The 14,210-nt window shown below is 40.8% G+C and overlaps 1 protein-coding gene across 1 annotated transcript in view; it reads right to left on the reverse strand.

Moving 5' to 3' along the window:
* ARHGEF9 (Cdc42 guanine nucleotide exchange factor 9) overlaps nt 1-14,210 on the reverse strand; it is a 215,348-nt gene that overhangs the window by 41,484 nt on the left and 159,654 nt on the right. The window contains exon 6 of the mRNA XM_090263926.1: nt 2,698-2,889. Coding sequence (XP_090120052.1) covers nt 2,698-2,889 — 192 coding nt within the window. The remainder of the gene's footprint in view (nt 1-2,697; nt 2,890-14,210) is intronic.

A 14,210-nucleotide genomic window follows, 5' to 3' on the forward strand; every position in this document is an offset into this window, starting at 1 on the left:
AGAAGTCCTTCTAAGACTAAAGGCCTCCTACTGGGTCAGTGCCTGAAAACCCTGGGAAAATAATTTTGCATCTCAGATGTAGAAAATGAGAATAACAACAACAACATTTGCCCTTTCTAAAAAACTTGAATGGCATAAAATGTGAATGCACTTTCCTAAAGCACTTATGTTTGATTGTGACTTTCGACAATATTTATTGGGCAACTACCATGTGCCAGGGACTGTGCTAGGTGTTGAGGATACCTGAGTAAATCAACCAGCAAACCACCCCCCCCCATCCAGCATGGAATTTACATTTGAGTAGGGGAGATGGACCATAAATAAAACATATAAGCAAAATATATATGTTAGGTAGCAGTAAGTGCAATGAGTAAACAATGTAGGAAAGGGGGAGACAGAGGGCAAGGTTACAATTTTAAACAGAATGGTCAGCAAAGGTCTCAAGGAGAAGGTGATATCTGAGTAAAGACTCGAAGGAGTTGAGGAACAGAGCCATGCAGACGTCTGGGGGAGGACTGCTCCAGGCACTTGTAAGGAACAGCGAGGGACCAGTGTGACTGGAACAGCTGGAACACGTAGGAAAGGAGCAGGAGACGAAGTCACACAGGTAAGGGGTGGTTGATCACGCAGGGATATGTAAGTCACAATGACAACTTTTGGCTTTCAGTCAGGGAGAAACGGTGAGCCACTGGAGGGTTCTGAGCAGAGGAGTGACATGACCTGTGTAGGATCCTGACAGTATCTCTCAACTGCCAGGTAAAGGACAGACTGTACTTAATTGTATTACAACCCCTATGATATTATCACATAGCTGTCACTTTACGACAGCGCTACTCAGATTTTAATATGCATTGCAAGTCAGATGGGAACCTTGTTAAAATGTAGATTCAGACTCAGTAGGTCTGGAGTGGAGCTAAAGATCCTGCATTTCTAACAAGCTCCCAGGTGATTCAGACAAATGGTAGTCTAGGACAAAACTCCTTGAGGGTAGTTAAAAAAGAATCAGCCATATGAGCCATTTGTGCAAATGTAGGAGGAAGAGAAAAATACAAAAGAGAGACACGGGTGGATGGGTGAGTAAATAAAAGGGGAGGGGAAGAAAAGGAAGACAACCTTTTCCTAAATACTCACAATATGTTTACTTAATTGCATCAATGAACTGAGAGGTTGGTAGAATGAAGCCCGGTGGACAAATCAGAAAATCAAAAAGGTCAGAGGAGTTAAGGGGAACCTTCAAGGCCACAAAGTCCATCAGTGACTAGGTCAGCATGTGAAAGCCAGCATTCCATGTCCCCAGAGCCCTTTTCCCTTCCACCCCACCTTACTGCCTCACGAAGAGGGGAAGATAACCTTTACCCTTCTGGGAAGGTGAGAAAATGTGTTGAGGTGAAGAAAAACTGAAGCCCCACAGTCCTTGGCCTTGATCTTTCCAGAGGTTCACTGTGCAATGTGGCTGCCATTAGTCACATACGGTTATCTAAATTAAAATTTAAAATCCCATTTCTCAGTCCCACTAGCTACATCTCAAGTGCTCAATAGCCACATATAACTGACTAGTGGCTACTGTACCGGCGAGTGAAGATCTCAATAGCACATTTTCATCATCGCAGTAAGTTTGATTGGGCAGTGCTGCTCTCAATACACAAGAACTTCGAAAAATGTCAGTTACACTATTGACTACAGACTGGGCTCTGGGCCCACTCAACAGAGCTGGGGGCCAGAAAGTAGGGCATGACTCCCTCATCTGGAAGGAAGAGATAAAAATATTCAAAGCAGAGTTTTCCCTGGGACAAGCAGAATGCCAGAGAGAGAGAGAGAGAGAGAGAGAGAGAGAGAGAGAGAGAGAGTGGGGGGGGGGCCTCCAATACTGTTTAAGTAAAATGTCCTTTGAAAACCCTAACTTGTTCCTGCTGAGCTCAAGGAAACGAGGACATGTGGCTGTCATCCACGTGTAGGTCAGAGACGTAGAAGGGATGGGGTTTGGGGGAGCAGAACAACAGCCCCTGGTGAGGGCAAAGAGGCACATTGGAGGGTCTGAGACTTGTGCACCCAGCCTTCGATTCTTACAGATCCCTCCCCCTAAGCTTTCTTCTCAAATCGAAACAAGTGTTCTCCAAGTGTGGGCAGCAGACCAGCAGTATAAGTGTCACCAGGGACGCTTGTTAAACACAGAGATGCCCAGACTGAGAATGTAAAACTTTGGAGGGTGGGAGGGGGCTGGGATCTGCATGTTTCAGAAGCTCCCCTAGAGACTGGCGCACATTCAAGTTTGCGAAGCACTGGCTTGGAGGGAGCGGTGTTTTGCTTTAAAGAACGACATCTGAGCCTTGCATGTGGTGGGTGGGAATGACCAGATCAGAAGCCAAGAGGACAGGGGTAGAGATTCAGGGGAGGAAGGAAGGCACGTGGTGTAGAGGTAAAGGGAGGGGGAGAGAGAGAGAGAGAGAGTACAAACATAAAAGTGAGACATTCAAACAGACAGAGAGATAAATGAGAGGGAAACAGACATTGAGAGAGAAACGGGAAAGCCCCAAGGGAGCAGTTTCTCATGCATAGAATCCAGGAGGCCCCTCAGGATGGTCTTTCCAACATCTAGGGACTGTGACAGGTAGGGCTCAGGGTGGTGTTGGTTCTTCATGGAAGCGCGCCCTACTCCACCCTAAGTACCCCCACATGCACTACCATAGTGGGGCCTACCTCACAAATGTCCTTGAGGTGCTTGATATAATGGCGCTCAGTGCTCATGATCTCATTGATGACGTTGGCCCGCATCTGGTCCCGGTTCTGTAGTGGCCGGCCCAGACAGAGGCAGTCTGAGTTGGGGTCCAGGTGCCCATTCTGCACGTCACTGGGCCCTTCCTCTACCCCATCCTCCTGGTTCACCCAGAGCTGTGGGAGAAGACAGAATGGATTAGCTTTCAGCCAAGCAGAAAAAGGATAAATGAAATTCGTCAGGTATTCAGAGAGCCTTCAACCAGAGGCCCCTGTAAACTGAATGGCAGTACTGGCTCCAGGGTGACTTGTTGTCCCTAGGAATGAGTCTAATTCTCTCTAGGCCTCTGGTGGTCCATCTGCAAAATGAAGGATGGGGAAGGGTAGGACTAAATTATCTTCAGAGGCTTCTTCGCTAAGATGATTTAAGAGGAGAGAAGACTTATGGCACACAGAACTCATTCATGCAGAGGCAGATTGAGGGAGCATAGCTGGATCAAAAAAAAAAAAAAAAAAAGGATTAAGCTATACATATTAAGTGCCATGGCTGCACTATTGTTAAACACAACATCTATGCACATGGAGATCAAAGATACTAGATTGGGCATCTAAAAACAGGACCTTTGGTGTTGATTTCCATCAAAGGATGCACAAGGAATCACTAAAACTTGACTGTAAAATTTCTTAGATATGCAAAAAGCTGTACTTCCTCAAAGTTGGAGTGGAGGTGTCAGAATGGCCCCAGAGCACATAATACCAACAGCTGTTTATTGAGCACTTACTATATACCAGACACTATGCTAAGAATTTTCAATGAAGTGTATTATTCGCTTCCGCTAGGCAGGTACCGTTACTACTACCATTTCACAGGAGACTGAGCCTCAGACAAGTAAAGGAATTCATCCCAAGTCACAAAGGTAGGACGCAGAGGATCTGGGATAGGAGCCAGGCACCCTGACTCCAGAGCCTATGGTCTTAACTACTGTGCCGGCACCTTTTGCCTCTGGCTCTAAGAGAGACAGGAAAGAAACAGAGAAGAGATTTGGACAAGGTAAGCTGAGAAATATTAGACTCATCAAAATTGGGTACAGTTGGTAGAGTTTGAGACTATCCATTCCAAATCATGAAGGCAAAGGGATGCTGAAAAACGCCTCTGTAGGGGAGGCTAGGTAAGATGTCTCTTGATCTGGGATGAGTTAACTCAGAGAAATGGCTCATCTCACCCCAGCCCTAGGAAGGAGGAGAACCAGAGGGACATGAAGAAAAGGAAGGGCGGTATCCTAAAAAGAGTGGTAAAGTCTGCCAGGGGAATTAGCTGAAGAACTTGCCAGTTGTCTCTACAGTGTTATTCAGCAATCCATCTTTCCCACCCACAGCCCCCATATTTTTACACATTCCTGCCTCGGGAAGCTAAAGATCAAGCAATTTCAATATATTCCTATTTCTGCCACCAGGAAAACAGGTTGGTGGGTGGTCTTAGGGGACAGAGGTTTGAGGATGAAGCTACAGGGAGGGGCAGTAGTTACTTTCCAACTCTGAATTCTCCTTCCCCTTTGCTTCACAGAGGTTGGGGACCACCCGGTGAACCTAGAGATGTCACAAGCATACAGTCTACTTATTTGCCACAGGCCTAAGCAAAGTAGAGCTCAATTCATTTCGATGCATTTTGCATATGAAGCCAAATTTGCATAAATGTATCACTACCCAGAAGCTATCACCCTGTCTGCAAATGATCTATTGTAAATCTCTTTCCAGCTTGCAAAGGTGGCCTTTGTGTCTTCCATACGCAAACAGCTGCCAATTAATACAATCAACAGGCAACGGTGAGGAATGATTAATCAAGGAACAGACCAGTTCAAAAAGGTGATTTTAAGGCATATGAAGCAAACACGTCATGTACGTGACGCTGTCTATTTGTAACAATAAAACCTCCGTCTTCTAACAATCTATTAGCTTTTCCCAGCTTCTCATAAAGCAAGCTAATCCCTGCTAGGAAAAGGGTGCGATAAGCAGGTGTTTAAGCGATAAGGGCTCTTTCTTTTTTTCTCAGGAGTTTAAGACCGTCAACTGAAAACAAAATGTTGGCTTTCAGATGGCTGAAACGAGATGACTCCTTGAAACAGTTCCAGTGGGAAGGAGCACGCAATAGTGATGTGCATGGGTGGGGTGGAAAGTCAGGTCAAGACAGAACCAAATTTAGGTTGAAATCATACTTCCAATAACAATGAAAGGGCAGGAAGGCAACTGCAACTAGGTGGGTTCAGATATCTTCCTTGCACAGCATTTGGGGGAGGGGCCCCTTCTGGCGGGAACTAAAGGCATGGATGGAAGGGCCCTTCATGTGGAGCATCTAAGAAGACAACACCTGTATCTACTACAGTGCAACAACCCCATAAGTACACTACTTGGGTTAATACGCTACCAAAATCCAAAAGAATTACTGGTAGATTCATTCATTCATTAGATTTCTGTGAGATGCTTAGTATGCACCAAATACTGGAGATACAGCAGCAACAAAACAGACAAAAATCTCTGCCCACTGTGGAGCTGACATTTGAGGGGGAAAGATGTGTTTTTTTAGCCCAGAAAAAGGTATCATGTAAGGCCCAATTATTGTGCCTCCAGGCCCAGGGGCCCACAAAAGACCTCCTGGGTGTGAGACCATGACTTTCTGGTATAAACTCTCAGCCCCCTCCTCTTGAGAGTTTCCCTGTCGCGTGCAGATGAAGCCCCTTGTTTGCTGACACGTCAAAGTGCACTGACACAGGTCAGCCCATGAGTTCATCTTCCCGGGTGCAATAGCAGCCCTGAGTAGCACACCAGCCTCCTCACCAGCAAACGGTGCAAGCTAATGTATGCCTATATAGCTGTTCACAAGTGGCGTACATTGACACTGCAATTGGCACACACGGGCTCCTGGATGACAAGAAAGAAGACAGACAATGACCAGAACCTGACAAGTAGGAAGGCTTTCCTGGAAGCCCTCTCCCAGCACTTTCGTGAGTCGTCACTGAGCTCTAAGCAAGGCTTGGTTAGTGCGATTCAATTTAACAACTGCCTAGTTTGGACGTATTTTGTGTGTAATCACTAACTGTGAGAATCACGGGAGTGGGCAAGAAAACCAACTGCTCCCTCCTCCCTCAGTTTCAGGGAGTACTTTCCAAAGCAGAGATGATCTCTGATCCTTGTCTCTTCCTCTTCCATTTCTATTGCCATGGCCCTTATTCCCTAAGTGATTTCCCTGGGTGACCCCCAGCTCCAACTCCTCCCCAACACCAATTTCCCTGACTGGCACTTTGGCTACTCTCAATAGCTGCCCATTGCTAAATCCAAATCTCTTACCCTGGAATTCAAACATTACCACAACCTGGCTTAAATCTGCATTTCCTTTCTTATCTTCTCCTATGCCCTTCAGGAACACTGGACTCCTTCCACACTGGTCTACTGTCTGTCCTCACATACTCCAATCTATGATCTCATGTTTAAACATGGAAATAATATAGCCCAGAGGCTTTCAACGACTTAAACAATTATGAACAAATATCTCGATTTCCTGATAAGATACTGTGGCCCACTGAGGAGAAATGACTGACAGAGAATTAACAACACACCCAGATCCCAATTCTGATATGCCTTTTTATTCTGTATGTTTCTTCCTTTTTTTTTTGTTTCTAAAATTACACAGTTGATTACATTTGTTTTATAGAAAGTTAAAATATAAAAAGTAGAACTCAAATTATTAAAATCAGGAAGAAAAAAGGAAAAGTTACTACCAATCTGACAGAAATAAAAGGGATTAAAGGGAACACTCTGAATGAGTATTTGCCAATAAATCTGATGAAACGGGAAAAATCCTATTAAGACAGAAACTGGCTCAGGAAGAAAATCTGAATAGACCTATGGCAAATAAAGAGATTGCATTAGTAATCAAAAACTTATCACATGGGTGGGGAGAAAAACAGGACCAGATGGCATCACTAATGGGTTCTATCAAACATTTAAAGAATAATTAACATCAATGTTTCACAAACTCTTCTAAAAAAAAAAAAGAAGAAATAGAAGAAATGCAGAAATTCTCAACAAATACTTGCAAACCAAATCTAGTAATATATAAAAAAAATATCCACCTTACCAGATGGGATTAATCCCAGGAATGCAAGGTTGCATCAATATATGAAACTCAGTCAATGTAATATACCATACTAATAAAATAGGGATTTAAAAAACATATCATCATCTCAATAGACACAGAAAAAGCATTTGACAACATCTATTATCCTTCTAAGATTAAAAAACACTCAAGAAATAAGGAATAGTATAGAAATTTCTCAAACTGATGATGGGAACTTATGAAAAACCCATAGTTAATACCATACTTAATGATAAAAGACTAAATGTTTTCATCTTACAATCATGAACAAACATCACTTCCATGCAACAATCACACTAACAGTTCTGGCCAGAGCAATTGGTGGGAAAAGGGTATTCAGATTAGAAAGAAAAACAATTCATATATGACATGATTATATATATAAAATCCTAAGGAATCTACACAGATACCCACACAAAAACCCTGTTACAATTAATAAACCAGTTCAGCAATGTTGCCAGATACAGGAGCAATACAAAAAGCATTTCTGGACATTACTAATGATCAATATGAAAATGAAATTATGAAAACAATCCCCTTGTTGTTTTGATTTGCATTTTCCAAAAGCCTAGTGAAGTTGAACATCTTTTCATTTATCTCTTGGTCATTTGTATGTCTTCTTGGGAGAAGTTTTTGTTCAGGTCCTCTGCCCAGGTTTTAACTGGATTGTTTGTTTAGTTGAGTTGTAGGACTTTTAAAATATATTTTGAATGTTAACCCCTTATTGGAGCTGCTGTTTGCAAATATCTTCTCTCATTAGTTTGGCTGACTTTTTGTTTTGTTGATTGTTTCTTTTGCTGTGAAGAGGCTTTTTAGTTTGATATAATCCCAATAAGCTTAATTAATTTTGTAGAAAAGAAAACAATTCCATTTAAGTAGCATCAGGATAAGCAATCTTAGAAATGTATTTAACAAAAGATATACAAGGCTTCCACACTGAAAACTGACAAACATTTTTCAAAGAAAGTAAAGAAGACCTAACTAAATAGAAACATATCTCATGTTCATGGATTGAAACATTTAATATTGTTAAATTGCAATACTCCACAAACTGGTTCGGATTCAACACAATACCTACCAAAACACGCAGCTTGCTTCTTTGCTGAAATTTACAAGCTGATTCTAAACTTCATATGAAACTTCAAGAGAGCTAGAATAACCAAAATGATTTGGAAAAAGAAGAGCAAAGTTGGGGGACTCACATTTACTAATTTCAAATTTTACTAAAAACCTTTAGCAACCAAGGGAGTGTAGTACTGGCACAAGAATGGATATAAAGATCAATGAAATACATGACAGTCCAGAAATATGCCCCACATTTATGCTGAGTTGACAGTTTTCAAAGGTATCAAGACAATTCAAAGGGGAGAGTATAGTCTTTTCGACAAATGGTGCCAGGACAACTGTATATCCACATGCAAGAAAAAAGGAACTTGGACCCATACATCACACTATATATAAAAATTAATTCAAAATAGATCAAAGACTTAAATCTAAGAGCTAAAATTATAAAACTCTTTGAAGAAAGCACAGAAGCAAATTTTTGTGACCTTGGATTACGCAACTGTTTCTTACATGTGACACCTTAAAGCACAAGCAACCAAAAGAAAAATAAGTTAGACTTCATCAAAATGTTATGTGTAAATGACCCCACTGGGAAAGTGAAACAACCCACAAAATAAGAGCAAATATTTATGTATCTGTATCTAATAAGGATCTAGTATCCAGAATATATAAAAGTCAATGATAGAAAAGGTATTTAAAAACTGACCTTGAAATTGGAGAAAGTATCTGAATAGACCTTTACCTAAAGAAGATATATAAATGACCAATAAACACATGAAAAGATTCTCTACCCCACTGGCCATCAGGGAAATCAAAATCAAAATCACAATGAGATACCACTTCAAGACACACATTAGGATAGCTACAATAAAAAATAAAGAACAGGGTGGGGGGAGAACAATGGGGGAAAAAGTGGGACAACTGTAAATAAAATTTTTTTTAAAAGATTAAAATATCAAAGTGAGGCCAAGAAAAAAATTTTTTTTTAAATAAAGAACAATAACACCTGTTGATGATACTGTCGAGAAACTGAAACACCTCATACATACACTGTTGGTAGGAAAGTAAAGTGGAAAAGCCACCATGGAAAACATTCTGACAGTTCCTCAAAACATCAGACATGTAGTTACTATATAACCCAGCAATTCTACTCCTAGCTATATATTCAAGAGAATTGAAGACATATGCTCACACAAAAACTTGTATACAATTGTTCTTAGCATCATTATTCCTAATAAACCCCAAAGTGAAAACAATCTAAATATTCAACTAATAAGTGGGAGAAACCAAAATGTGGTCTATATAACATACACAATTGAATACAACTTAGCAATACAAAACGATGACATGCTAAGGAACCTAAACATCAGTACACTAAATAAATAAAGAATGCCGGACGCACTAAAGGCCACGCATATTGCATGCAATTTACGTGAAATGTCCAAAATAGACAAAGCCTTACAGGCAGAAAGCAGATTAGTGGTTGCCAGGGGCGAGGAGGGAATGGGGACGAGTGGAGTCGTGGAAATACCCGGCAATGAGACAGATTTTGTGGCTGCCGTGTCTGGCATTTACACCTCAAGCACCTTCGCTGTAGATGTCCCACTGCAGGCATGTCTCACTGCAAGAAATGTGGCTGTATAGCTAAATTGGCAGTAAGGTGATTTTGCCATAAAAATATAAGATCATGACAGATAAAAGAGGGGAATGAAAAAGGACACAATGAAATATTAAAACTGGATAACAAAATTGTAAAAAATTTTTATTTAAAATGAGTGTATACTCATGGCAATACTGCACATGGAACTGATTTTCATTTGTGGATTGTACCTATGCTCCTGTCTCCGTTCTATGAAAAATGTGGGTTCAAAACTCTGTGCCCTCAAAAATGTCCCATGGCCTCTCTTTCTCCTCCCGATGGAGGTGTGTTTCAAACTAAGAAACCAACTCCCATCCTAGTTATTTTCCACCTTTCCTCAGCAAACCCTGGTTAAGGATTTTGTGTGTAATCCTTGCTGATCTTTTCCCGTGTGTTTATAAATTTACATGCACACTCAGAGGACTCTTCATTGTTCCATATGTTAGACTGACTCTTACTCATCCCTTGATACACACACTCTTGGGCATCTTTAGAGTCCCTCTCCCCAAATGGGTTAGTAATTAGCTCTTAAAGGAGAGGGGCCATAACATATATTCAGTAGCTCTCTCGGGTCCCTGTACGATGCTATAGCACCTGTGTAGGATTCAATAAAGGCTCACGTAGTATAACACAAAGCCAGCCTGCCCCTGGTTCTAGCGGTGTGATGTTTCTGAGAAGAGAATATGTAAGGAATGTTGTCTAAATGTCACCTCGATATTTTCAAAGGCCACGTCTAGACAGCCAGAGAGAAATGAAAAGGGAGCTATCCTCTGAGAAAGTGAAGGGTTACTGCCTGCCACGTTGAATAACAAAATATCAGACATATCAAATCAACGTGATCCAGGAAATGGGAAGGCAGCCAGTTCACACCACCCCCCTGGCCCCTAATCAATACATAAACTCCCCTGACAGCATCCTCTGCCAGTGACTGCCCGGCCCATCTCCTTGAACACAGTCAGCGATGAGAACACTATCTCCCAAGGCAGTACTTTCCTTTTTCCGGTAACTCCAGTAATGAGCAGAGCCCTAGAACTGACATCTGTTTTATGAAGACACCAACCAAAAAACTCCGCAAACACTGCAAAAGGGGGAAAACCCACAGAAAGGAGCAGGGGATAGAGGAAATGAACTCTCCTATGACCAAGGTTGCTAAAATGCCCTTCTCTGCTGCTACAGGGAAGCCATGGCAAAGCAGGGCCGCAAAGGTGGATGTGGGCAGCTGCAGGAAGCCCGGTGTGCTGCAGGCACAGCTCTTGCGTCTTGCAGACACACCCCCGCCTCGGTTCTGGAGCTGCAGTCCCAGCTTCCAGAAGGAGGCACGCTGAGAGATCCCTGAGTGTGCATGCGAAAGAGCATTTAGCATCCCTGCCTGGCACCACGCCAGCCGGCATGGCATGTACAGTCAGGCACAGATAGCATTCATTCTTTCGTCTCTCTAGGGAAAGCGATTTAATAACTGTCACTAATTACATGAAATATCATTATAAGAAGGTTGATAGCGAACAGCTTTTCTCTTTTCAGCGTAGACACAATGAACAATAACGAGCGTCAACCAAAGCAATGAAGATTTGGGTTGCACAGCAGATGAAAAAATAAAAGAAGAAGAAAACAAAGGAAAGGAAAAGGTAAGATAAAACCTGTCTGGGTACCCTTCTCAGCCTTCATGGCCGTCTATCAACATGTTAGAACTGGCCTGGCCCACCGAGTTCCACTCGTCCCCAATGCGGACTCATGACATCAGCTGGGTCACTTTTTCCAGTCATTCCAACATATCCTACTTGTCTATCATTCTAAAGTCTGCCCTCCACCCTACTCTTTTCCATTATTATTCTATTGTCTCTGGTTTCCCTGAAAGCCTAGTTCAAGAACAGTGCCTTCCCACAAATGTACTTAGGCTTCAAAGCAGCCCTGCTGTTCCCACATCCTGCATGAGAACTACAGGGCCAGTCAGGGGGATGCCTCACAATGAACAGGGGCCAGTCCCAAGTGAAGCAAGGTCCCGAGACTCTTGGGCCAAAATTAGGAGAGGCAATCTATGACAGTGTCAAAGGGTATAGACTTAGGAACTTGGGTTCCAATCCTGGCTCTGTAACTGCCTTGCTGAGGAATGTGGAATATGTTACTTGACCCCTCTGATCCCCCACTTCCTCGTCTATAAAATAGAGAGAATAGCCCTGGCTGGTGTGGCTCAGTGGACTGAGCGCCAGCCTGTGAACCAAAGGGTCGCTTGTTCAATTCCCAGTCAGGGCACAGGCCTCGGGTGCAGGCCGGGTCCCCAGTTGGGGGCGCACGAGAGGCAACCACACATGGATGTTTCTCTTCCTCAAAAAAAAAAAAATACAGAGAATAATATAAATGTAACTCATGGGTCTACTGTGATGATTAAATAAGGTAAAAGCCTTAGAACAGTTCCTGGCAGAGTCAAGTAAGTATTAGCTGTTATTATTATCCTCTAAGTTGGCACAATCTGTTCCTAGAGCTATGAGGCAACACAGCAGCTAAGGAAAACTGTTCTTTCCAGCCAGGAAAGGGATTTTGGAGGCACAACTGTAATTGCCCGCATAATTTCCACAAACCTCTCATATACCAAACGCTACTTCCCTGACAGCCAGACTCTAGACAGCCCCCCTTCAAAGAGAAACATAGTCTGTGCTAGAGATGTTGATGTCCTTTGGCTGTAACAGGGCTTCCTAAAGCATGAGATCAGGCCAGAATGGGGGTGGAGTGGGGTGCAGGGAACCTTCCATAGATGATAGCGTTTCCTTCCCAGTCAAGAAAATTAGATACCTTTGGAAAAGCTGACAAATGCCCAATCAATACATAAAACTCAACTGCATTTCCGTAAATCAACCAGCAAATATAATGTAGGAAAAAAAGATTATTTTTACAGAGGTGTCAGTTATAATCATAAAATCATATATAATTACTAGAAGTAAATCTAAAAAATATAGATATAACTTTACAAAGAAAATAATTAAGCATTTTGAAAGATATTATGACTAAAATGAAACCATGTTTTGGGGTAGTCTCAATATTGTAAAAATGTAAGTTCTCCTTAACTTGCTCTAGTTACTAAAACTATCCAAACCAAATCTCAATGGATTTTGGAAAACTTAAGAAGCTCATTATAAAATGTATACAAATAAGTAGAGGAACAAAAAAAGCCAAGGCATGCCTAAAAAAATCAACAGTGGGGTGACTTAAAAAGATATAATGAAATTATAGTCATGAAGGTAAGCCAATAGAACAAACTAGGAAGCACCAGACACTCAAATATATATGACCTGATTCAAGAATGATCTAGCATTGCAAATTACTGAGAAAGTAAAGGTGTGTTCAATAAATGGAAGAAAATAAAACCAAATCACTTCCTCACACAATATATAATAAATTCCCAAGGGATTAAATGCTTATTAAAAGCAGAACTGTAATAACTTTCAAAAAAACAATTTAAAACAATGACTTTATGGCCTCAGAGTAGAGAAGACTTCCTAAACAAAAAACACAAACAAGAAAGAAATTAATAAATTTGACCACTTTACCTAAGAACTTTTCTCCAAAAAAAAATATATCATAAATTAAGTGAAAAGACAAGCCATATATGGAAGATGTTTGCACAAATGATTAGTCTCCAAAATGTTTAAAGAAGGCATTTAAAAACAATGCAAAAGAGTCAACAACCCTTTCGGAAAAAAACAGGAAAAATTGAGACATATTTCACTGATAAGGACTTATAAATGGTTTACAAACATATAAAAATATGATCAGTTTGTTTACAAACATGAAAATATATAAAGTAATATCATAATGAGATAACATTTATAGCCACTAGATTGGCATATATTAAAACATTGACAATAAAAGTGCTCAAGATGAGGGAAAAAAAGAAATCAAATGCTTCTGGCAGAAAGCTTCTATAAAGAAATAATTGCTGAAAACTTCCCAAATATGAAGAAAGATATGGATATTCAGACACATAAAGGTCAAAGGTCCCCAATCAAGTTCACCTCAAAGAAGATTTCACTGACACACATCATAATTAAAAAGTCAAAACTCAAAGACAGAGAATCTTCAAAGCAGCGAAGAAAAAGAAGCTTGTCACATACAAGAATACTCCAATAAGTCCATCGCTGAATTTCTCAGCAGAAAACTTGCAGACCAGGAAAGTAGAATGATATATTCAAATTACTGGGGGAAAAATACTGCCAAGCAAGAATACTTCAGCTGGCAACATTATCAAATACAACTGAAGGAGGGATGAAGACATCCCAAGACAAACAAAAGATGAAGGAATTCATCACCACTAGATCCGTTTAATGAGAAATGCTAAAGGGGGTTATTCAAGCAGAAAAGAAAGGATGTTTGCCAACAACATGCAATCATATAAAAGTATAAAACTAACTGGTAAAAGTAAATATATAGTCAATGAAATCCAGTACAAAGGCTAAACAGCATGATAATGAAAACAACTCTAGCTACAATGTTTAGTTAATGGATACACAATATATAAAGATATAAAAGTATGACATCAAAAACACAAAACATTTATGGGGATAAAGTGTTGAGCCTTTTTTATGTGGATGAATTTAAGTTGTTATTAGCTTAAAAGAAAAACAATAAATAAATCAAAAATTAAAAAAAAAA

Source organism: Furipterus horrens, unplaced genomic scaffold (assembly GCF_987537825.1).
Source record: "Furipterus horrens unplaced genomic scaffold, mFurHor1.1.pri manual_scaffold_17, whole genome shotgun sequence".
NCBI classification, from domain to species: domain Eukaryota; kingdom Metazoa; phylum Chordata; class Mammalia; order Chiroptera; family Furipteridae; genus Furipterus; species Furipterus horrens.